Raw genomic sequence first — 26,038 nt, 5'->3', positions numbered from 1 at the left:
GGTGAATATTCAAAATCATCTTTTATCTTGGCTGCACTTGCTATTCATTTGATAGAGGTTTTTTTGTTTTCCACTTCCTAGATCAAGCAACTTTTAATAACTTATTCTATATGCTGTCTATATTTTATCCCTGTCCCTGGTATGTCAGCTGTGCACTAGTTGGTAGAACATTGTGGTTTAGGACTCAGTCCAGATATCTGAGCACAAAAATAATGTAGCGTGTGTAACACTGCTGCTTTACAGCACCAGGGAACCAGTTTGAGGCTTTCCTTGGGATAATGTCTGTGTGGAGTTTGCATATTCTCCTTGTGTCTGCGTGGGTTTCCTCTGGCTGCTCCAGTTTCCAACTATAGTCCAAAGATATGCAGGTTAGGTGGATTGGCCGTGCTGAAATGTGCAGGCTAGGTGCATTAGCCATGGGAAATGCAAGGTTACAGGGACAGGGTAGGGTAGTGGTCTGGGTGTGATGCTTTTTGGAGGGTTGGTGTGGACTTGATGGCCAGCTTCCACACTGTAGGGATTCCATTCCATCTTAAAACTCTAATCTAACACTCTAGTGGAATGCTGAGAGATCACTGCACTGTCAGGATGTCTTGTCTTTCACATGAAATGTTAAAGTAATTTACTTGCCCACTTGAGTGGGCATAGGATTGTATGTGATCTGAATTTTGTTTAAAAATTCCCTCATTTGGCAAATATTTATTCCTCACACATCATCATTACTATGTTAATAACTAAAATAAGGCAAAGCTGTGGATTCTGGAAATCTGAAACAAAGACCGAAAGTGCTGAAAAAACTCAGCAGATCTGGCAGCAGCTGTCACAACTGATGAAGAGTCACTGGACTTGGAACGTTCACTCTGGAGTTAATGTTTTGAGTCCAATGACCCTTCATCAGTTCTGACACATACTGCCAGTTTTCCCAGCACTTTGTTTTTGTTTCTGTCACTATCACATTGCTGATGATGCGACCTTGCTGCACACACACGGCTATTTCACCATGCATTAACGTTTAACTACATTTCAGAAGTAGGAGACTAGCTCAGAGTCATACAGCACAAAAATACTGACTAAATATCCTAAACTAGTCCCATTTGCTTGCATTAGGCCCACATCACTCTAAACCTTTCCAAATGTCTTTTTCAATGTTGTAATTGTACCTACCACTTCCTCTGGCAACTCACTCCATATACATACCACCCTCTGGAAAACATCCTTCAGGTCTCCTTTTAAAATTCCACCCCCCCTTAAAACCTATGCCCTCTAGTTTTTGATATGGATCAATTTTTGGATCAATATGTCTAATGGTATAAAACTCAGTCTGTGAAGTGCCTAGTGAAGGGAAATGATACATTTGGAAAACCTGAAGTTGAAATCAAACTAAGTTGATTGGTATCTTTAATGAGGTGGAATAATAATATTGTAGAGACCAGTAATTATTTTAATGAAGGTGAACTGAATTATTATAATGGGCACAGATGGCTTCTCACTCATCCAGCCATAGCTCTCCAGGAGAGGAGCAATTAAATATTTTGTAGTCTTTTCATTTCGATTAAATTGTTGCATTCGGGAATAGAAAGTTATAGCTTTATATTGTGTGTCCACTGAGCTTCATGAAATTAGCTGTAATATTTCTGAAAAGTTTAAATTTCATGTGACTGCAATTTACACAACGGAAAAAACTGGCTGTTCATAATTTAAATTCATTTATATGGATCAGTGCATATATAAAGAGAAGAACAATGACCCTCTTAGGGTTTAAAAAAAAAATTGCAGATGCTGGAAGTCGGATTTTAAAATTGCAGGAAAAACTCAGCAGGTCCAGCATCATCTATGTGGAGAGAGAGAGAAAAACAAAGTTAACATTATGGGTTCAGTGACCATTCTTCAGAAGGCAAAAGTGGGTGTTGAGGATAATGGAGCTTAGAGTCAAAGTTAGAGTAGTGCTGGAAAAGCACAGCAGGTCAGGCAATATCCGAGGAGCAGGAAAATCGACATTTCAGGCAAAAGCCCTTCATCAGGTTTTCTGAAGGAGGCTCGCTGGACCCGAAATGTTAATTCTGCTTTCTCTCCACAGATGGTGCCAGATCTGCTGAGTTTTTCCAGCCATTGTTATCTGACTTTCAGCATCTGCAGCTTTTTTGGCGAACAATGCATTTTCCTCTTGTCATCTTACTCCATGTTCTCTGAGCTTACTTTTTGGGTTCTTATGAAGGCTATTTGAAAATCCAGAAAAAAAACACATCTTATGTTAATATTATGTATACTCTGTTACCTTCTCAAGTCAAGGACCTTCAACCAAGTTGATGTCATTATTTTATTTTTCATTTCTAGATATTCTACTGTTCTCCCTAGTAAAGTACCATTATTTTTCCCCAGCATGATCTGTTATCTCTTCTTAAATGTAGAATTTATATCTCTACACCTTACAATAATTCATTTGCAAACATACAAATAGTAATGCCTCTATCTCTTCCCTCAATCACTTTAAAATATATGGATGTGATCATCAACCTAGGGCTTTATCCACTGAGTTTATTCAATACATCCTCTTTTTTTTAATGCTAAGACATTTATCTAATTGCTAATCTCATCATTCAACATCATGTTGACCTCTCCTCCCTTCCTTATAAACGCTTGAAATGAAATAATTTATTGAATATTTCTGCCTTTGTTTCCTGTGATTATCATCCTGTTTCTCCCTTTAATGGTCCTATTCTCACCACCACTGTCATGCCTTACATTGATGTGCCTATATAATATCTTTGCTAATTTGTTTTCTGTTTCTTGAACACTTCATTTAATAGATCCTTTTTGCCTTTAATTTTTAACACTTTTTTTTTTGTTTTCTTATCATTACCTCCTTCCTTTCCAAATTCCACTTTGCTGTCCGAAGAAATCTCTTACCCTGACACTGGAGAGGCGACACTCCCTTCAGGATTCTTAGCCTTGGCTACAACGGAGGCTATCTGTCTTCCTCCTAATTATAGACTCCCCTATCAATAACCATTTCGGTTTTGCTCTTCTCTCCCTGTACCATAGTCTGTGTGGCTGTCCTTCCTGCAATCTTCCTCCTTCTCCTGACACATACTGAGTATACTGTACTTGTTGGCTAGGGCCAGTGTTTGCAGGACAGTCTTGATCTCTCTTAAATGTAGCCTAACTACAGGCAAGCATTCCATTTCCTCAGCTTGTGTTTTTTGCCCTAGGGTGTAATTTATATTATGTTGAAAAATCCCTCCCTGTCACAATTCAGGATGGAGATGTCCACAGGCGAGAGATGGCCTTGCCATTCTGATGTCTGGGTATACAAGCTGCTCCACCATATGTCCGTCTAATGTATTAAATCTTACTTTTGGTTATTTCTGGTTATTTAACTAGTTAAGTACGAATTTAGAATAGAATACAATGTCTTGATACTTGTTTAGAGAAAAGAGAAGCTTTAAAATCTCACTAACCAAAGTAAGCTCCCATTTCCACCCCTCTCCCCATGCTAGCTGTCAGCTCTCTGGAGTCAGTGGCTCTCAATCCCCCTTCTCGGACCACTCCTGTTCTAGCAAGCCAGAATAGTATCTCTACTCTCCTTGTATCAAAACACCTCACTTGCAAATTCTCAAAGTGAAGCAAGTACACTACAGAACCGTACTCTATTGAGCTGAGGTTTTTGCTGCTTGCTTGAACATACAGTGGGATATTGGAAAGTCTGACGAACTGTTTGATAGAATCTTATTCATTGCATATGCTTAATTATACAGGGAACCTGTATAGAGACCACAGCAGAGGAGGTGGCAAAGAGGTAATTTCACCCTGTAGTAGTAATCCAGAACCCTGGGTTAATGTTCTGGGCATATGAGTTTGAAACCCACCATAACAGTTGGTGAAATTTGATTCAATAACAATTTGGCTTAATGATGACCATGTCAACACTGTTGATTGTAAAACACATCTGACTCACAAATGCACTTTAAGGAAGGAAATCTATCATCTTTACCTGGTGTGGCCTACGTATGAATATAGACCCAGCAAAGTGATTGACTGTGTTAAATTCCTTTTGGGCAATTGGGAAACAGCAACACGTACTGGGTGAACCAATAACACCAACACACAAACCAATTTTAAAATAGTTGAAGCAACCTCTGGAGTATTGTGCACAGTTTGGTCTCCGTTAATTTAAGGACAGACATGCGTAGGTTGGAAAACTTTCAGAGAAGATTTACCAAATGAATACCTGCAATGAGTGGATTGCCTCATGAGGATAGGTTGGTCAGACTAGGCTAATACCTGCTAGAGTTTAAAATAGTAAGAGGTGACTTGGTTGGGGAGTCCGGACAGGGTGAAATGTGGAGAGAATGTTTTCTCATCACAGGAAACTCTTTTAAACAGTGTCCGCTCACTTTGAACCAATTAGGCAAGAAAATTTTCAGAGGCTATAAGTCTTTAGAACATTCTTACCCTCGCCCACCCCCACTCGCTCCTGGAGAAAGTGGTCGAAATGGAAGGCAGATGCGAATAAATTTTTGTTAAGCAAGCCAGTTCTCAAGGTAGACAGGAATGTAGATATGAAGTTACAGTCCAATCAGCTATGGCCTTAATGAATGGTGGAGCAGGCTTGTGTGGTTGAATTAAGAGAAAGTGAGGAATGCAGATGCTGGAGATCAGCGTCGAGAGTGTGGTGCTGGAAAAACAGCAGGTCAGGCAGCATCCAAGGAGCAGGAGAATCACTATTTCGGGTGATGAAGGACTTATGCTTGAAATGTCGATTCTCCTGCTCCTTGGATGCTGGCTGCCTTGTGCTTTTCCAGCACCACACTCTCGACGCTGATCTCCAGCATCTGCAGTCCTCACTTTCTCTTAATTCAGCCACACAGGCCTGCTCCACCATTCATTAAGGCCATAGCTGATTGGACTGTAACTTCATATCTAATTCCTGTCTACCTTGAGAACTGGCTTGCTGGCCATCAAAGTGACCACAAGTCTTAATCACATTTATCTACTCTTCCCGTGGGAAATCCTATTGAGGTTGTATAGGACATTGAGGCTTCTTCTGAAATACTGTCCAGTTTTGGTCACTCAGTTAAAGGAAGGGTATTATTAAGCTGAAGAGGATTTGGAAGAGATTGTTGCTGGATGTAGAAGGTTTAAGTTCTAAGTGAAGGTTGGGATCTTTTTCACTGGATCCTAGGAGGTTCAGAGGCAACCTTATATAAGTTTATAATTTAATGACAGGTATAGATAGTTAATGGTAATTGTCTCTTACTTAGGATGGGAAATTTCAAGACTACAAGGCATATTTTAAGGTGAGAGGAGAGAGAGAGATTTTAAATAAGATATAAGGGGCTTTTTTTTCCCATAGGGTGGTTTGCATGTATAATGAACTTGTTGAGGAAATGCTGGATGTGGGTACAGTTTACAGCACATGGAAGATGTTTGGATAAGTTCAGGAGTAGGAAAGGTTTGGAGGGATATGAGGCAGGAGCAAGCAGGTGGGTCTAGTTTACTTGTGGGATTACGTTTGGCATAGACTGGTTGGATCTATTTCAGTGCTGTATGACTATGTACCAATGCCACTTTGTCTGATATAGTTTTTGCTTAAAATGCCAATTCTTGAAATGAATTCTACAGATTTGTGTATAGAAATATCTACTGCTTTCTGTTCAAAATCTCCTGTAATTGCTCCTTTGTCTATGGCCCCTCACTCCAGACCCCACTGGAGTGGTCAGGCCCAAGTGATGAGAAACTGGAAGGTCTTTCACTGCTTCCTTCTGGAGTCAGGTCAAGAGTTAACTCGTGGAACGTTACAATATTCGCATCCTAGTGACTCTAAAGCTGTAGTAAAAATGTATCTTTTAAAACCCAAGTACCACGTGAACCACAGTGGTGTTTTAAAATCTTTTACATTACAATTTCCTAGATTGTTTTCCATCCTGAGTTTCTGTCATCCACGAGCCCACTTTTGCCAATGGATTACGAAGAATTTGTTCGAGGTTGTCATCTTGGTGTTTTCCCATCTTATTATGAACCTTGGGGATACACTCCCGGTAAGTGTCGTTTCACTTGGTATCCTTTTTTTTTAATATATTTGTAAGCTACTTTAGAGTTTTCGTTTTCAAAGGCTAGAAAAGACTGTTTGCCTGAGTAGTATAGGTAGAAAGTGATTCAAATGGCTACTTGACTAGGGGAGAAGCAGACTTCATGTTGAGGAAAAAGAAAATCAAAACTGACATTTTTTTTTCATGACCTCTGGGTTCATTGCCCAGCAATTCAGTCATTGGATATGTGGTGTGGTGGATGCACTGTTGTTCTGGAGAGCTATAGTGCTTTGTCACTACAAGAAGGGACTGTTGGTGAAAGTGAGTTCCGCTTTCTTGCCTGCTTGTACTGCACTGCTAGGTGACCTGATCAATTACCTCTTTCAAATGTTGGAAGTTCCTGTTTACACCATATTATCTCATTTTGTGTTGAAGATTTAAAACTGAGGCAGGACCACTGTGTCGAAGGCCCCAGTAAATATGACAATGGATTAATAAGTGACACATAGACTTCCTGATGCTGTGCTTCCAGTGATTGAACCTAGAACAGTACAGTGCAGGAACAGGCCCTGCAGCCCATGATATTGTGCTGAACATGACACCAATTTAAACTAACTCCTTCTGTCTGTCCTTGGTCTACATCCCTCCATTCCTTGCAATTTCATGTGCTTATCTAAAAGCCTCTTAAACATCCCTTTCAAATCTTGTCAGGATTTTTTAAAAAATGCAATTTTCCCAGATACAGTCCTAATTGGTTAGTTCAGCTCTTAACAATGATTTTATCATGCTATAAGGAAAGCAATCTTCCCGTTCCTTCCATTATTTTTTCCTCACTTCAGAAATCTTCACAACTCATGATTTAAATTGTGTGGAATGTGAGAATATGGATATTCTAGTAATTGCATAATCAAGCTATTTAAAATGCACTTGAAGAAACAAAATTAAAATAAAGGGCTAGTTATTTTAATAATTCACTTGTGCTCCATCTCACCAGGCACCCAACTCCATTTTAATACGTTTTAGCTTCACCACGAAAAGCGGTAGATAACTCTGAATTTCCAGGTTATTTTGTCAATCTGCATTGACTTTATTTTCACTTTTTTTTATAAAAATTGTGCTGTCATATTTAGTTGATTCTATTGTCATGTCAATCAGAAGATCATGTTTTCAATAGTCAGTCAGGAACTTGAATTCCCAATCTATCCACTCCACTGCAGAGCGTTTACTACACTGTCATAGTTTACTGAGAGCTCTTCTGGTCCTTTCAGGTGAATATTTAATGTTTCTATTGCATTATTCAAAAAGGAGCAATGAATACTCCTTGTATTCTAGCCAATATATTGACTTGTGGTGGGACCTAGTCTGTTTTGCACACAATCTGTCACTGAACTTTAGGACAACATATGCTTGTGTCAGTCTGCTTTCCCTCGTTATCCTTTCCATTTTAAAAAAAAGAGTTGCGTTCATTTGGAGTGATGGGGTAATGGAGTTGTGAAACGAGCAGATATGAAGTCAGAAGGGCAACAAAGGAAGAGAGTGTATATGTGGCCATACTTTAGCAGATATACCTGTACATCTTTTATCTTGCAAATAAATACTGAAATTTATGCAAGTAATTAGTGGAATGTAAAACCTGACTAGTATTAAACCATATAAGTAAACCTTGTAACTATGATGTTTGCTTTTATAGCTGAGTGCACAGTAATGGGAATTCCCAGTGTGACTACCAACCTATCTGGATTTGGTTGTTTTATGCAGGAGCATGTGGCAGATCCAACAGCCTATGGTAAGTGAAGTGAAATGCTACATTAGGCACGACATAATAATTTGACCAAGAACACTTACACCTTTTTTGTATTGTTTTTGCAACCAGGGATTTATATAGTAGACCGTAGATTCCGATCACCTGACGAATCTTGCAATCAGTTGACTCAGTTCATGTTTGGGTTCTGTAAGCAGTCACGTCGCCAGAGAATTATCCAGAGAAACCGAACTGAAAGGCTTTCTGAGCTTCTAGACTGGAGATACTTGGCTAGAGTAAGTACATGCAACTAATGTGACAATTCGTGAAGGATCAAGGACCTGTCTTTGTGGAAATGTTAGGTCTACTCTGGACCTTTTGAGATCAGTGAAGCAGAAATTGCAAATCTATTGAAGTGACTGAAAAACAATAAATAAGCTCCTTTGTGACAACAGCAGCGATTTGTCAAGCACTATTGATTGTTGTATGAGAGTTGACAAACAGTGAGGTGGTTTCTGACTGACTGTAAGCAACTGATGTAATTCCCATGCTCAAGGATTACAGTCATGGTAACAACTGCAGACACATTAACCAGACCTCCATCATAGCAAACTGAATGGGATTTATTATCCAGAACAAAAAGGTGATTACCTGTATAAGAATAATAGTCAACATGGCTTCAGAAAGGATTAAATGTGCCCGATCAGCCTCAAGCCTTACCTGAGCAGGTGCTAGCTAGGTTACTGAAAGAAAGCAGAAGCCTTGTGCGTAATTTTGAACATATTTGCATGTGTAAGAGACCTCCTTCAGAAAGTCAAGTCCGTGTCTAGGGTATCAATATGAATTAACAGTAGACAAAGTCAGAAATACAGGGCAACTGAAGACAGTCTATGTTGCAGGGAAGGGAGTTTAGATGGAAGTGGAGCATATTCATTGGATTTCCACATCCCTAATATTGTGCACCTTAAATTGTAATTGTCTCGTGGTGAGACAGTTGATTTCACAGATGAAACAGAATACATTAGATTCAGGTTTCAGCTTAGATCTTCAAAAGAGGGCTTTCTTTTGCAAGTTGATCAGTGCAGAAAAGATTTCCATGTATGGGATCGGTCTTGGCATTTGAAGACATGTGGGTTGACGTGTCTCTTTGTATGGCCAAATGACATGCAGTGGCAGCAAAGCAAATATGATTTGGGCATTTTTTTCCCCTTCCCAAGGTTTTTGTTATCATTACTAATCGGTCCAATAAATGTTATCTGTTGCTAAACTGTGGTGGCACACAGTTTTTATTGTATATAACTGTTGTTGTCATTAAGATAAAAATATTTACAAAATAAAAGGTTTGCACAGATATGATTTCATGATATAATCAAGTATTGTATTTTGCAAAATGCGCATCTAAGATATGGAATAGAAGTGAAAGGTCTATTTATCAGATTGATTTCATTTTGTTCTCAATTATTTACATAGAGTTGATTTTGTTTTTTAGATATTGGTCTGGCTCATAACCTCCTTCCACCTTATCCCGGTCCCAAGCATCCAACTTGGCACTGCCCTCTTGACCTATCCATCTTCCTTCCCACCTATTCACTCCACCCTAACACATTTCTCCTCCATTTTCATCTACCAAATACATTTCCAGCTACCTTCCCCACCCATTCATCTCTCAATCAACCCGGCCTACAATCCTCATTCCTGATGAAGGGCCTGATGCGTCAATTTTCTTGCTCCTCGGATGCTGCCTGACCTGTTGTGCTTGTCCAGCACCACATTCTCTTGACTCTCTCCTGTAACCTATTCGTTCCAAATTTTCTTTGGGGTCAGTCAGTTAATTGCATCACACTTGTATTTCGTATATTGTGGGAAGACCTGGTAGGATTTAGGTTTTCCAGCAAAGACCAGACACACGTTTTCTGCTTTTTTTAAATGAGGGAACACTTATTCAGTTGCTTAATTGTGTCAGAGTTGCTTAGATTCGGATTGTCTGACATCAATTTCAGTGGTCATTTCTGAAAGTTTTTTTCTATCTTTTTGTGTGTTCTTTGATAAGTTCAGATCTCCAGACAAGCACTGTGCATTCATCGTGGCTATTAAGTGATTACTAAAAACAATGAGTGGGTCAATTTGAGACACCATTTGATTTTTGTGAAAAGTTTCCATTTGTTGCCTTAAACATTTCACTGACTGGGCAATTCCATTTGAGATCACTTCCTGAAAACTGCATTAAAGCTGCATGGTACATTTTTTTTTCTCCCCCAAGTCACAGCTTGAAGTACTGCTTAGAGTACTGATCATCCATTCGTGCCCTGGAGACAGTATAGAGGAAGGCAGTGTAAAGGATCCTTGATATCAGAGGGGCAAAAGTTCCAGCACATGGCTTGATTTTTTTTTTTAAATTGTAAAGAGATGTTAAGTGAGGTGGACAAGATTCTAAAGATCCACCAGCTTGGGGAAACTATCTGAAACCAGCTTTCAGATATGAAAGGCAGGAAGATGAGAGGACATTGGTTCATGATCATGAAAATTACTGATGTTGGTGATGCCTTTTGGAAGAGAGAAAAATATTGTTGGAGTGCTATTGTGTCCTTTCAAGAATTTAGAATGGAGATTAGTTTTGATAGTTTAATTCCTGATTCAAGAAGCTAATGTGATGGGAAGAGAGAAAACCAACTTTTATTTAGTAGGAAATAAAATTATTTTTGCCTCCCAAAATGGTTTTAAACCGTCTTTAAAATCTAAATACAGCTGATTCCCAAATACACTTATTGTAAGTATGGGTTTTTTCAAAGTATTATTTGATATTCCTGTAAGTTCTATAAAAAAAGCTCATACCAAGATGTGAAGTCAACATGTACAACTCTTGTATTTGTTTCCATCATTTTGCTGTATCTTTATATGGGTTAATTTTAATTCTGTTTTTTTTTCATATTTAGTACTACATGTATGCCCGCCACCTTGCACTGAGCAAAGCCTTCCCAGAAAAATTCCAAATGGACCCAATCATTCCCCCATTGGTAAACTGAATTGCTTTGTATTGTTGCATGCTGTTTAAAATTTGTATTAAGGTAGAATTATAAGCAATACCTGCATTCCAAACATTGTGTTTTAAAACCAAAATTAATTCACGAATTAATTTCTTTTTCTACAATAGACTGAGGGGTTCAAGTATCCCAGGCCAGCATCTGTGCCCCCATCCCCTTCAGTGTCACTGCATTCAAGCCCACATCAGAGTGATGAGGAGGATAATGACGATGAGCGATATGATGAGGATGAAGAGGCAGAAAAGGATCGAAGAAATATTAAAACTCCAGCTTTCTCTGGTCCAGTTCCTATAGGAAAGAGCCAGTCAGATTTGGAATATCAAAATTGAATAGATAGCTAGCTTTACCACTTGGAAAATCTATAATTACAATACTTATGTACATGGATAGCAAATGCAGGGGGAACTGGTTACAAGTTACATGGAGACTAGGAAGATCTCTCATACTCCAATGTCAAATGTGTATTGGAAGCTTATGTAAACTTGCAGATGACTTACAGTAGCTAAAGAAAAAATGAGTCCTATGAATATTAGGTAAATTCCATAGCCTGGTAGATACTTAAATTTTCCCTTGAAAAGATTTAATCAATTCTTCCTGTGGTGCATCTGATCAGTTCTAAAGGTTTGAAAACAGATGAACTTATTTCTAGTAATTTTGAGTCTGAGTTTCATGAACTTACAAGATAACCACCCTTGTGATTTCTGTAACGCACTTGACCACTTCTATAAATGAGGGTTATTTTATTAGAATATTTATGGCATTTTATAATTGAGTCACGTTCAATTCTCTTTGGGTGTTATGTTGGCGATTTAATGTTTCGGAAATAAAGGCATAGTAGATAACACTTTTTTTTAAAAACTCTTAAGTTTTGGTCCCAGTGCATGAAGGAGTCTGCAGTAGCTGATGTTTGAACTTGTCATTGAATTTAGAGTGCATCTCCATGTGTTTTTTTTTGACACTTTTATAATCCTCCTAAAATATCGCCAGATTGTAATCATGTGACTTGGAACACTATTATTCTTTGGATGCTAAAATAAGTAAAAACACTGGTTTGAATACTAGTTATATTATTCATGGAAGGCCACCTGCTCTTGGTTTTGCCATATTTTTTTAATCCCTGAATTTTTCTTTGTACGGACTGTGAAACAGTACGCACGCATTACCCTACCATGCGTAGAAAAGGGGGCAATCCAATTTGAAATAAGCTGCCTTGAAACATTGCAGTTGCTGCCATCCACAAAGATAATGACATAAATGTTTCACTTTTTTAACCTCAGGGATCCACTTTCCAACTGGGAACTAAAGCTTGAAAACTGTGGAATATATAGCACTTGGTTTGGGGAAAAATGCAGCAAAATTGTTGGAAGATAATTGTGCAATTAGAAAATTGAATGATATAACTTTAGTTCTTTAAGACCAAGTAAAATATTTCAGTCCAATGAGCTGTTTGTTCTAATACTTTTACTGAGGTACATCTGTTTATGACAGTTATTTATTTCAAATGCATGCTTTTAGGATAATATATCCTCTTGCCAAATTTTAATTAAAGCAGCTTCAAGAAGAAAGTCATCTAATTTAAAAGAAGTGTCTTCCAACTCAGTCTAAACCATAGTGGATTAGTCACCACAAAGCTCAATTGTGCTGAGCGATTTGAAAATTGGCTTTGAGGATAACTATTTCAGTTAAAGGTAAATTGGAGAAGCTGGAACTCTCCTGGAGAAGAGTGATGGGTTATTGGTATGGGTTGAAAATATGTCGCTGGAAAAGCGCAGCAGGTCAGGCAGCATCCAAGGAGCAGGAGAATCGACGTTTCGGGCATAAGCCCCTTCTTCAGGAATGAGGAAAGTGTGTCCAGCAGGCTAAGATAAAAGGTAGGGAGGAGGGACTTGGGGGAGGGGCATTGAAATTGCGATAGGTGGAGGGAGGTCAAGGTGAGGGTGATAGGCCAGAGTGGGGTGGGGGCGGAGAGGTCAGGAAGAAGATTGCAGGTTAGGAAGGTGGTGCTGAGTTCGAGGGATTTGACTGAGACAAGGTGGGGGGTGGGGAAATGAGGAAACTGGAGAAATGAGTTCATCCCTTGTGGTTGGAGGGTTCCTAGGCAGAAGATGAGGCACTCTTTGACTGAGACAAGGTGGGGGTATTGGTATGGGTTGCCTAATTGTGTGGGTCTGTAAGGAGCAGGCAAAGTGAAACTGTTTCCATTTGCAGAAGAAGTTGAGAACTGAAGGTTACAGATTTAAGGCAACTGGCAAAACAACCAAAGGTGCCATGGGGAATGATCTCCGTAGTGGATGGTTATGCATAGTTTGTGATTGTGCTGAAGGCACGTTCAGTAATGGTTTTTAAGGGGGAATTGGGTCATTGTTTGAATGGAGAAAGCAAGGAGTCGCTCTTGCATGGACACCACTGGTTAAATAAAGGCGGTCTGTGCTGCAATGATTGTTTTTGTAAGAAGCAAGAATCAACACTGACTGTAGAAGAGGGATGTTGTAGTGGAATAAGTCTATTGCCACCTCTGAAATTGGAACTAATGGAATGAATCACCTTGCAGTGTCACAGCATAATTACTGCTGGACAAACGAAAATCCTCTTTTTGGTTGGCATGAGCTGACTATCTCGAAAGAAGTGTGCTGTCAGGATACATGTAATTTGGCTCTAATGTACAGTAGGTTTGTGCTCAATGTATGACATAAGTGAAGAACTTCCTCTATAAACATGATCTCTGAAAAGTACTGAATGCCACATTTACAGACTGTTCATTGGAAGAATAATGCAACAGCTACGATCTGCTTTGTCAAAAATTATTCAAAACTCTTACATAATGCGCACATCTTCATTGGGTGGAACTTGCTGTTATCTGCGACCGTGAGTTTGCTGGGAGAGTGTTGGTGGGATGGCATTGGGAAGGGAAATAGGTGACGTTCAGTAGATTTCCACTGCTGTCTGATGTGAAACTGTTAAGGTGAAATAGTGCAAGAAATTGATTGCTTTTGTGGCAAGGCCACAAAAGAGTAAGAAAGCTTTGTTTTGTGCATTGTCGTCATCGTAAAAAGCAAAGACCCAGTAAACCTTTGGTTTATATCTTCCTGAGTCAGCGTTGAACAGAGACATATTTTTTGGCTTGATTATTACAGAATGTGCTTGGCAAGAAAGTTATTTCCAAAATTTGCAACAAAGGTTTGTATTAATAGACAGGAATAAAGCAGAAAATCACTTTGTTAGTGAAGGGTAGGTAGGGAAATGTGATCAGCCGCAAGTTAGTGGGCCAGATGTCTTGAGCACAGTCATAGCCCTAGGCTCAACTATTGTCTGAAGCTCCAGGTACCTATTGCAAAGTTTAGATTCCAAATGTGATACTATATTGTGGTCACTGCAAAGGACAATAGAAGTCTTAATGAGCCATATAATCAGTGGAGCAAATATAACTTTTCCATTCCTAGGAATTGACTGATTTATGAAAATCCAAAGGTGAGTTTGGAATGAATGTGATTAACATACAGATGGTCTTCACAGACTGCTTTTAATGGGAACTTTCTATATTTGCAACATTAATTGATCCATATAGCATAATCAAGTTTCAGCACAGAAGCAGTCATGGTGACTGGTTGTTGATTTAATTTGCAAGCATCATTTAATACGCCCAATGTATGTCTTTATGTCTTTGCTGTTTTGCAATTAAGTTCACCTAGAGATTCTGAAGAGCAAAGATCTTGTAGCAGAATGGATAGTTTCTCAGCAAATATATCAGAAGCTGCAGGTTTGAGTGTAAACCCCAGGACTGAATGACAAGGTGCGTTCACAAATTGACCTTTCCATCCAAGTTACCAATTGGCAAATCTTCCCAATGCATGTTAATAGCTGGCAGTAAGAACAACAAACATTCCTGGCCAGCCATTTGATGGAAGGAATGTTTTACCCTTTGTACTCACTATCCATGGCTCTAGAATCCAACATGCATGCAAAGGTATGTGTTACCACAGCAATGTAAAACTCCCCAAGTGAACTGTGGTACCATCAGCACCATCTTCACTGTTTTTAATTCAATTACAGTTAACTGCCAATAATAATTATTTTGAGGGCATAAATGACAGCAAACTAGTGGTTTGGAATTCTTCCGATTTTCAGATTGGATAGGTTGTGTCAAAAGTCAGTTTTTTTTTCCAGATGTTGGGATTTTAGATTAAAAGAGAACAACAGGTTTGATGCCTTTTCCAATTGGTTCTTAACATTAACTTAATCTGATATTAATGCCTTTAACACTGAAATACCCGATCGATATCTCAGTTACTACTAAATATTACTAGAATGTGGAGAAGCCAAATGGTTTACTTTTGATATATTCTGTTGATAACACAATATCTCGGCTTGTTTGTTAGATTGACATGAATCAGGTGTAGATGACAATCTGTTACCATGTTACTTCACTGTGCAATAAGAGTCATGAAATCCTGAAGTTGCTGACATTTTTTTCATAATTGTATTTTTAATCACATTTTTCCCAGTCTTCTCTGAGGATATTTGGTAACCCATGATGGGCATCAGCTGTGGCGCAGTGAGTAGTACCCTTGTCCCTGTAAATTAAGTTTTTAAATTCCATTTCAAGTACACAAGCGCTCACTCTGCACTGATAACTACTGCAGAACCAAACACCCTGCCCTTTGTAGCTACATGTGAGACACAAGTGACAGGAGCAGTGATAATCTATACCAGCCCTTGAGTCTGCTCCACCAGCCATCCAGATTATGGTGGTTCTGATCTGACCTTAACACCACTTTTTGTTGGTTCCTATAATGCCTGACTTCCCTGTCTAGCTTAGCCTTGAATACATGCAATGAACCAGCCTCCACTGCTCTCTGCAGAATAGAGTTGGCAAATGTGGCTTCAGAGGAAATTCCTTCTCTCCACCTTAAATAAGAATTCCTTTGTTTTGAAACTCCGCCCCCTCGTTTTGGAACATTGTGAGGGAGATATCCTTTCAGCAAATACCCTGTCAAATACAAGCATATGGACGTACATGGAATAGTGTAGGTTAGATGGGCTTCAGATTGGTATGACAGGTCGGTGCAACATCAAGGGCCGAAGGGCCTGTACTGTGTTGTAATATTCTATGTTCTTATGTTTCAATGAGGACATCTTTCTTACTCTTCTTAAAGCAGTTTGGGCCTACATCCATTAGAGTTACCTTTCCTAATAAATTAGCCCCTTCATTCCTAGGAATCAGTAATGTGAACCTTCTCTAAACTATCTCCTTTGTTACTGGCTGTATCTCAAGTGTTAGCCATTTGTAATTGATGTCTGACAACTCCCAGACCCCTCTATTTGAATAATATTCTGTTTTTATATTCTTATTTACCAATGGTAAAGATTGCCTGGCAAATCCAAAGAAGAGGAGAGCAGTTTTCCTCAGTATCCTGGTCAACCAGCACCAAAAGATACCTGGTTGAAATGAGTCAACCAGTCCAGAGATGTTATTACGCACTTCTGAAGCAAGAGGGACTTGAACCTGGGTCTCCTGGTCCAGAGATAGGGACATTAAAACTGCACCACAAGCATCCTCCTAATGATCATTGTCCTCCTCAAACAAGGGCAGCTGTTCTTGTCATTATCCCCTTTTTTTCACTGTCCAAACCCAAGTTTTCTTTTGGCTCAGCAGGAACAAATTTCTTCGGTTTTCGGTTACCCTGATCATGAAAGGGGTGATATGAACTTGACTGACAAACCAACTTTACAGTGGTCTTGGGTGTACAGTATGCAAGGAGAAAGTGAGGACTGCAGATGCTGGAGATCAGAGCTGAAAATGTGTTGCTGGAAAAGCGCAGCAGGTCAGGCAGCATCCAAGGAACAGGAGAATCGACGTTTTGGACATAAGCCCTTCTTCAGGAATATGCACTCAATATACAATATGCATTCAAGCCAAAGTGAAGTAAATATACACAGAAGCAAATAATTCTAAAAGCTAATCTCCCACATTTCAATTTTCATAGGTATGCTACATTAAAATAGCAGTTTGTGCATGTTCCCAGATTATTTATTATACAAAGTGATCTACATATTTTAATTTAAGACTTGTGTAATCTGAAAAAATATCAAAAATGCTGACCATTCGATGAAGAACAAGATCATTTTTTCTTCCTAATTAGTCTGGGTATGATTCAAATTTAGCTAATGTTGAGCTAAATGGAATTTTCAAAATCCTAACTCTCAACAGTAATGATTAACATTCAAGGACTTTTAATTCATTAAACAATTCTACATTTCAGAGAGGTTATGAAAACTATATCTTGCCATGTACAATGCATCAATAACTTAGACATTTTTGGTAACCAAGTGGTACAGAGTCACAGTGCACATAGATGAAATCTACTGGGTGTGTGGGAGAAACCCCAAGTTCGTAGAAGTATGTCAAAAGGTTAGAAGAGTAATTTTCTCCAATTCGGGTTCTCCTGCCAAAAATGCTGCTGTTCCCTTTCCTCGTTCTCGCCTGTAATTAAAACAAAAAATTTTTGACAGTTCATAGAGGTCATTGTTCAAATCCATTAGAATGAGCAAATTAGGTATTTGCTAATTTTTAGGTTCGACTTGTATCTGAAGGATTCCTCATACTAACTGCACCCTACAATAAAACCTCACTTATTCCTGCTTATGATTATTTGAGTGTCCATCCTCCCGTTTTGTCCCTGTCCTAGTTGAAGAAGAAACCGCATCTTTTGAGTTTATTTGATTTGTTTGACTTACTCAAACAACATTTGGTAGCATGAACGCTTTAAGTAATAGAATTCATTTGGCTATCATTAAAATGGATCTTATTAAAAACATTACTGTGATTACAATAAATCTTCGTCTAAGTATAGCAAACAAGTTGTGATAAAGCCAATTTTTAGTAGGGTAAGGTAAATCCAAGATGGAGAAGGCCACAAATTAAGTTGTACAGCAGGATTATACAGAAAGAGGCCATTCATCCCTTCAAGTCTGCACAGTCTTGTCTAATGAGCAATCTAGCTAGTCCTTTTGCTGGCTCGTTTCCCATACTCCTCCAATTTGTTTTTTTCATACTACAGATTGTCATTTGGTAGTGCAAAACTTGAGCATTGCTGAAAATGAAAAACATTTTGGCTGTTCCTCACTTTGATCAGTTGAAACAACAGGTGCCGCGTGTGTACACATACTTTCCATTTGCAAAAATAGGTAACAACCATTCTTCAGTTCATTGATCCTTCAGGACAATTCCTCGACTAACATAAACCTGCATGGCTCAAATTTGAAAGCCACGCAAGACCTCTTAAAAAGGCTAATGTGATTCCTTGTCAAACACCATTTTAACATTGCACTTGTCTACTTCCTCTATTAGAGCTGAAAATGTGTTGCTGGAAAAGTACAGCAGGTCAGGCAGCAGATGCTGGAGAATCGACATTTCGGGTATGAGCCCTTCTTCAGCATCTGCAGTCCTCACTTTCTCCTACTTCCTCTATTACCTTGTCAAAAATCTCCAATCAAGTTAGATTGTTGTTTAAAAAGCTAGTGGAAAGCTGTTTTAATATCCCTGTGTGCCTGTTAATTTCTCCTAGACTTTTTTCCAATGGATATTGTGTTGATGATATTAAATTGACTGCTAAGCTTACCTATTTCTTCAAACAAATGTATAAAGTCTGCAGAGGTGTAGTAGTAGTATCAGTGCCCCTGGACCAGGGCCCCAGGTTCATATTCCATCTGCTCCTGAGGTATGTAATAATATCTCTGAACAGGTTGATTAGAGAAATAGGTTAAATTAAGAAAAAATAAGGTTTGCTGAGGGGTCTCTTTTGGTGCAGTGGTAATGCCCCACCTCTGGCCAGGAGGCATGGATTCAAGTCCCACCTGCTTCAGTGATATCATAAGATATTGGAACAAAAGTAAAAATATAACATTTGCGGATTCTTTACGCCTTTGACATTATCCCTGTATCTTGCAATTTATTAAGTAACTTGCATTAAGAAAGCAACAAACAGATGAAAGCTACCTCTTACTGACTTTTAAGCATTTCACCTGTACTACTTGCTACTCCACCTTCAGGTCAGGCAGGCTTCCACTTTTCTATATGAGCAATGACTGTAAATGAACTTGAATTGATGTAGCACCTCTCTGTACCAAACCAATCCACAACCCATGAACGAATGTTGAAGTCCATTATTTTGGGAGGAAAGTGCAGTAGCCAACGAGTATGTGACAAGGGCCCACAAAACAGCAAATAAGATCCATAAGCAGTTAATGTGCTTTGGTGAGCTTGTTTGACATGGCATCGCTCCCTTGCTCTTTCTCAAATCATACCATGTGGTCTTTTAAATTCTGTACCTGTGTATGAATGTCCTAATGCCTCAGTGAGTGGAATGTACTGACTAGCGTCATGCCTGCCTTACTGCCCAAGACGCTGTCAGGTTTAATTCTGGTATGTGCTGAGCTACTTGTAGGCCCCTGTTGGTGTCCTAAATAACCAGGCTCTCTCTTGTGGAAGTGGATAAGGAATAATATTAGTAGAAGCTTTGATATTTTCCAACTCTCTGAATATGTTCCTGAAGACAAAAATTAAGCTTTGCAGTGATGCCTACTGTTGTCAAAGAGTTTGATAATATTCACCTACTACATACGCATATTCTTTCATATTTGGAGGGTGGAGTGATAGAGGGTTCATGGCAGTAGTGAAATTAATTTTTTAGTATATGCTGCCATATTACAATTAAAAGTGGGTAAATCCTCCCCTATTGATTGCCTGTGAATATATACTTGAAGGGAGTACAGGGTAGAGATAGGTTCCCACCCTTTATAGCTATCCAGTTCCTTCTTTTAGATTCGATTACTCACAGCGTGGAAGCAGGCCCTTCGGCCCAATAAGTCCACACCGACCCTCCAAAGAGCAACCCACCCAGACCCATTCGCCTACATTTACCCCATCACCTAACACTACGGGTAATTTAGCACGGCCAATTCACCTGACCTGCACATCTTTGGACTATGGGAGGAAACCGGAGCACCCGGAGGAAACCCACGCAGACACGGGGAGAATGTACAAACTCCACACACACAGTTGCCTGAGGTGGGAATTGAACCCAGCTCTCTGCTGTAAGGCAGCAGTGCCACTTTGCCACCGTGCCCATGGGATCATGGGTTTACTGTGTTGCTTCATTTGGCCCTAAATGAGTCTGGCTGTGGTAGTCTATTTCCAACAAAAGTAAAATCAGAAAAGGACCTATCCACGCTCCGTGTGTTCCGACACATGGTACATCAACTGAACAGTAAGCTTCCAGTATAATCTAGAAGCCCTTGTGCAAACTTCGACCTGAAACCTTATCCCTTCATACTGAACACGCTAATGACTCTAAATTCCGCCTGGAAAACAGCAAACTGCTGGATTCACTTCAGTCATAGATTTCCTTGCAGCTGTTGCAGCGACCCCACAATGTGGTTAAGCAGAATCTGGACTGTTCACGGGTTAACATTACAGCAGGTTGGGGAGCACAGGCACTGAGACAAGCAAATGAGTAACCGTTAGCCTTCCCACTCATTTATGTTGGTATGTTGCAGGTTTGTAAGTCTACATGCCCCGTGAACAATGAACATTTGATCATCTACCTACAAAAAACACTTGCCTTCTTGCTGTGCCTGTCTGATGGAAGCCAGGAGCATCGCTGTTGCTTCTGATAGAGTTAATGGGTTGGTGTTTTGGCTTCTGGTTTCTGACAACAGACAATAGAATGATTATCTCTGTACAATGGATTACAGGGTTGAAAATAACATGTATCACAGCTATACAAGTATAGGGGCGCAGCAAGGATAGAGTCAGAGTCATAGGGATGTACAGCATAGAAACAGACCCTTCAGTCCAACCCGTCCATGCCGACCAGGTATCCCAACCCAATCTAGTCCCACCAGCCAGCACCCGGCCCATATCCCTCCAAACCCTTCCTATTCATATACCCATCCAAATGCCTCTTAAATGTACCAATTGTACCAGCCTCCACCACATCCTCTGGCAGCCCATTCCATACCCGTACCACCTTCTGCATGAAAAAGTTGCCCCTTAAGTATCTTTTATGTCTTTCCCCTCTCACCCTAAACCAGGATGTTAAGACATTTCTCACCGAATATGCATCTAATTCTATCTCTTACCAATATCTATGTTTTCCAAGAGGTCACCACCATCGTCACCGTTATCCGCGATGAACCGACGTCCCTCTGTAATGAGAATTGTGAAGGGACATTTGAAGTGCTATTTTCTCAAACATGTTTCTCTGTTCTCATGTCTCACAATCCTACCCGGTGCGACTTTGTTTAAACCGGCAGCCTTTCATTTTGTGACTTGTGAAATTTTCTGCTAACCACGAGTTTTAGGAGCAACTTACTGCAGATGCCGGAACCTGTACTAAAAAAAAACAAAAACAAAAAAATACTGGAAATCACAAGAGGTCAGGCAGCATCCGTGGGGAGAGAGCAGATGACACTTCATCCGGACTTTAGGAATATTGACTGGCTCACCGGAAATGGGAAATCTTTAATTCCCATTATCAAACGCACTCGTAGTCAGGCAAGACCAGCGTAAATGAATTTAAAATTGTGCCTTTCGATTTCCCGGCCTTTCCAAACCCACCTCCCAGTTGACTCGTTACTTCTCAACCTCGGTGAGTTGAGGGGTCATTCCCTTTGTCCTCCACAGAGTTTAAAACTAAACAGACCTGAGATGGTTTATTATCGGAAGGATTTATCGCATATGAACGCGAGGAAGGATACAAGTCAATATTACAGAAAGCTCTATCAGTGCAATTTCAGGCCATCAGCTATTATGGGAACAACGGTAGTTAGTTTTAGTGTTTTTTAAACAATGAAATCTATTAGGTTTAACCCACTATGATAATGCACAGTTATGCAATAGTTATACCAAAACATGATATTCGTAATTGATATGATAAATTTTTAAGAACTAATGCGACAGAACACTGCAGTCTCCGGGCAGTCATAAAAATATTACTATTCCAACCCTTACTAGCCTATCACAAACAGAAAACAGAAAGTGCTGGAGAAACGCAGTGGATCTGCCAGCATCAGTAGAGAGAGAGAAACCAGTTAACGCCTCGAGTTCAGTAGACCCTTAGACAGAAAGACCCGCGGATAACAGAAATCAGGAACTGCTGGAAAAACTCAGCAGGTCAGGCAGCATCTGTCGAAGCTAACCAGCTTATTTCTGCGTTCAGAAACGAGGACTAGGCAAAATGCCAATGTTTGAACCCCTGTTAAAGCAAGTATTTAAGAAATAAATACTGTACAAATCGTGGATCCAACTTGGAGCAGCGCTGTGAGGAGGTCAGCGCTGTGAGGAGGTCAGCGCTGTGAGGAGGTCAGTTCAATTCAGGGTTCACTTACGTGCTCCTTTCAAATACAGCATTGCCTGCGGTGTCCAGTTACGTCTCTGAAAGCGATCCTACACAAACAAGAAGCATCAACTGGTCAGTGTTTGTTTGCAAAGAGTCTGGAGAAGGGAGTGTGAACGCGTTAAACGAGCTGAGAGTTCAGAGACCCGGTGAATGGGGGGTGTACCTGCGGGGCGCCCCTGGCTTGCACCAGGAATGAAGTGAGAAGCAGCATCAGGAGAGTGTGAACGGTGACAACTCCCAGACCCTGCACAAGAAAGAGAGGGAACAGCTCAGTGATTATCCCGGGCAACCTCCTGCAGTGCTGTTCTGTCAAAAAGTCATTTCTCAAAGCAACCAAAAAGGAAGAAACATTCCTTTTCACTTTCTCTGTCTGGGGGGGGGAAAAAAAAACTTTTACAATCAAGTCTGAGCCCAGAGTCTGAAGAAAGTCATTGATCTCTCCAAAGGAGCAGACCCCCTTCAGAATCGGCCCGGGCTGGAGATTGATATTCCCAAACCGTTTAAATCAGTCTGTAATCCAATACAGTGAATCTCTCTCTCTCTCACCTTCATCTCCTGTTCCTCAATGTCCACTTTGCAGGCAAAGTGTGTGTGTGTGTGTGTGTGTTATGCGCTAGTCTTTGCCTTTTTAAATGCTCTCTGACAGGTCCCTCTGGCGGGACGTCTGGTCCCAAAGGGGCCACATGTCAGTCTCGGTGATTGGACGAGTTGTAGGCACCAGGAGGGCCCCGCGGAGTTCGCTGCAGGACAGCGGTGGGGGGGGGGGGGGGATGGAAGCCAGTAAACTCCTCAGAGTCAGTCCCCGCCCTGCAATGCCAGGGCCCATGTCGGCTCAGCAATCCTCAAACTTCAAAGATATTTTCTGTATCGAACTGTTCAGAGAGGTATGCTGTCAGTGCCAGGTATCTCCAGCTGCAGCGGCAACAATATCGGAGCTGGAAGCCCGCTGGAAAGAGAGAGAAACAAATTTTAAAAAAAACGTTATGGTGCTGAATCATAAGACCATAAGAAATAACAATAGGAGTATGTTCCCCGAACCTGCTCCACCATTCATGAGGATCATGGCTGATCCAACATTCCTCGGGCCAATTCCTTGTCCTTCCCCCAACACTTGATTCCCCACTGATCAAGAATCTATCTCAGCCTTCAATATACACAAGGACTCCTCCCACACAGCTCTCTGTGGCAAGGAATTCTAAAGACTCACAAACCTCTGAAAGAAGAAATTCCTCCTCATCTCAGTCTTAAATTAATGCCCCTTTTTTTCCAAGACTATGCCCTCTGGTTCTAGACAACCCCATGAGGGGAAACACCCTCTCAGCTTTTACCTTGCCAAGCCCCTTAAGAATCCTGAATGTTTCAATCAGATTGACTCTCATTCTGCTGTGAGTAGGATCCCAGCCTGTTTACCTTTACTCAGAGGACAATCCCTCCATACCAGGGATCATCTTAGTGCACCTTCTCAGAACTGCCTCCAATGAAATGATATAAGGAGAGCAAAACTGCTCACAGATGTGGTCTCACAAGCACCTTGTACATTGCAGTAAGACTGCCTACTATTACACTTCAATCTCCTTGGAAGAAGGGCCAACATTTCATGTGCTAGCTTTCAGTGTTTTGTGCATAAGTCCACCCAAGTCCCTTTGTTTTGCAACTTTCTGCAGTTTTTCTCCATTTAAGTAATATTCTGTTCTTTTGTTCTCATTTCCAAAATGAACAACTTTGCATTTTCCCACATTATACTTTGCCAACATTTTGCCCACTTAACCTATCCATTCTCTGTAAATGGTTTGCATCCCTCCTGCAACCTGCCTTTCCACCTATTTTTTATGTTGTCTACAAATTTGGTGACAGTACATTCACTTCCTTCATCCAAGTCATTAATATATATTGTAAACAGTTGTGATCCCAGAACTGAAACCTGTGGAACTCCTCTGGTCACAGGTTGCCAAACTGAAAAAGAACTCCTTCCCATCCATTTTCCAATTTTCTAACCATTCCAATGTACTATCTCTAACACCAAGGGCTCTTATCATATGATTCAACCTTTTGTGAGGTATCTTGTCAAACACGTTCTTGAGGTCCAAATGCAACATATCAACTGGTTCCCCTCAGTAGTCTCTGGTTGAGTCTTCCTCGAAAAACTCTAATAAATTTGTCTGACACCATTTCCTTTTCATGAAACCATGTTAACTCTGATTAGTTATGATTTTTTAGATGTTCTACTTCCTTAATAATTGAATTCAATACTTTTCCACCAATAGATAATTATTGTCTTTTTGAACAGGGGTGTCACCTTGGCAGTTTTCCAATTCTCTAGTACAATCAATGCATCCCCTTATCTTTGTAGCTGGCTCTGTTAGGATCCTAGTATGCAAGCAATCAGGGTGAGGTGACTCATCTGCCTTTAGGCCAGTTAGTTTATCTAATACCACTTCTTTAGTGAGTACTTAATTCCTCCCTAATATTCTTCAGTATTAATGGAATGTTCAAAGTATTTTCTGCCATAAAGACTGATGCAACATATCTGTTCAATTCCTCTACCATTTCCTTATTACCCAAAAACATCTGGATGGGTACATGACTAGGAAAGGGTTAGAGGGATATGGGCAAATGAGACTAGATTAATCTAGGATATCTGGTCGGCATGGACAAATTGGACCCCAGATTTATTTTCCAAGGGGCCATTGTTCACTTTGACCTCTCTCTCTTCCTTTTTATATATCTAAAGAAGCTATTATTGTCAGTTTTTATAATTCTTACTAATTTGCCCTCTTAGATAGTTTTGGCTGGATGTAAGTTTGCTCGCTGAGCTGGAAGGTTCATTTTCAGATGTTTCATTCACCAGAGGCTCACTGATGATGTTATCTAGTATGGTGATGAAATGTCTGAAAATGAACCTTCCAGCTCAGCGAGCAAACTTACATCCAGAACCTCAACCTGAGCTACAAATCTTCTCAAAACTGACTAAATAGTTTTGTCTGTCTTTATAATTTTTTTAGGCCTCCTTTTGCTGGATTCTGAATTTATCTCAATCTTCTGGGCTAACATTGACTTTGGCCTCCATATATGCTTTTTCTTCAGGTTATACTCTTTGTAACTTCCTTGATTAGCCATGGTTATTTATCCCTCTCTTAGAAACTTTCCTCTTTACTGATATGTATCTTTGCTGACAGTCTCAAATTACTTCCTTAAATGCCTGCCACTACCTGCTTACTGTCATTCCTACTAATCTATCAGCCTTGCTCACTTTAGCTAACTCTATTCACGTTTCATTGTAATTTCCTTTATTTAAGTTAAATGTGATTGTTTCTGACCTAAATTTCTTACTGTCAAACTGAATATTAAATTCTATCATGGTATGATCACAATTTCTGAAGGGATCTTTTACTCAGAGGTCATTTATTAAACCTACCTCATTACCCCTTACCAGATCCAAATTACCTGCTCCTTGGTTGACTCCATACATATTGCTCTGGGAAACGATACCAAACTCTATGAATTTGTTGACGCTGCTACCCTTTCCAGTCTTAGAGTCTTAGAGCTGTACAGCATGAAAACAGACCCTTTGGTCCACTCATCCATGCTGACCAGCTATTCTAAATTAATCTAGTCCCATTTGTCTGCATTTGGCCCATATCCCTTTAAACCCTTCCCAGTCATGTATCCATCCAGATGTCTTTTAAATGTTGTATTGTACCAGTCTCCACCACTTCCACTGGCCACTCATTCCATATACACACTACCCTCTGCATGAAACATTGCCCCTTAGGATCCTTTAAACCATTTCCCTCTCAGCTTAAACCTCTGCCCTCTAATTCTGGACAC

The 26,038-nt window shown here is 40.0% G+C and overlaps 2 protein-coding genes across 2 annotated transcripts in view; one reads left to right on the top strand and one right to left on the bottom strand.

Annotated features, from left to right (window-relative positions):
- Positions 1–12,658, top strand: part of gys2 (glycogen synthase 2) — a 47,676-nt gene extending 35,018 nt beyond the window's left edge. Inside the window, exons 12-16 of the mRNA XM_043713433.2 lie at positions 5,912–6,038; positions 7,720–7,815; positions 7,903–8,066; positions 10,704–10,784; positions 10,922–12,658. Of these exons, the coding sequence (XP_043569368.2) occupies positions 5,912–6,038; positions 7,720–7,815; positions 7,903–8,066; positions 10,704–10,784; positions 10,922–11,140 (687 nt within the window). The 3' untranslated portion in view covers positions 11,141–12,658. The remainder of the gene's footprint in view (positions 1–5,911; positions 6,039–7,719; positions 7,816–7,902; positions 8,067–10,703; positions 10,785–10,921) is intronic.
- Positions 12,659–17,011: 4,353 nt separating this feature from the next.
- Positions 17,012–22,454, bottom strand: spx (spexin hormone). The gene is made up of 5 exons (XM_043713449.2): positions 22,374–22,454; positions 22,200–22,257; positions 20,952–21,017; positions 20,432–20,518; positions 17,012–17,292 (listed from the first exon to the last, which is right to left on the bottom strand). Exons 1-5 carry the CDS (start codon positions 22,419–22,421, stop codon positions 17,222–17,224), a joined length of 330 nt encoding a protein of 109 aa, XP_043569384.2. The 5' UTR covers positions 22,422–22,454; the 3' UTR covers positions 17,012–17,221.
- Positions 22,455–26,038: the final 3,584 nt, after the last annotated feature.

Source organism: Chiloscyllium plagiosum, unplaced genomic scaffold, assembly GCF_037043375.1.
Source record: "Chiloscyllium plagiosum isolate Xiang-an unplaced genomic scaffold, Cpla_swu_hap1 HiC_scaffold_23, whole genome shotgun sequence".
Taxonomy (NCBI): Eukaryota; Metazoa; Chordata; class Chondrichthyes; order Orectolobiformes; family Hemiscylliidae; genus Chiloscyllium; species Chiloscyllium plagiosum.
This window is presented reverse-complemented; position numbering and strand designations above follow the sequence as displayed.

Bases quoted from the DNA above. Each gene is read 5' to 3' on its own strand.
- spx (XM_043713449.2), bottom strand. From the start codon at position 22,421: ATGCTGCTTCTCACTTCATTCCTGGTGCAAGCCAGGGGCGCCCCGCAG. The intron at 20,519-20,951 runs GTAAGAGATAGA...GTCTGTTGTCAG, and splicing joins CTTGGAAAACATAGATATTG to AAACCAGAAGCCAAAACACC. The intron at 17,293-20,431 runs GCAAGTGTTTTT...TTTTAATTACAG, and splicing joins CAGACAGGCACAGCAAGAAG to GCGAGAACGAGGAAAGGGAA.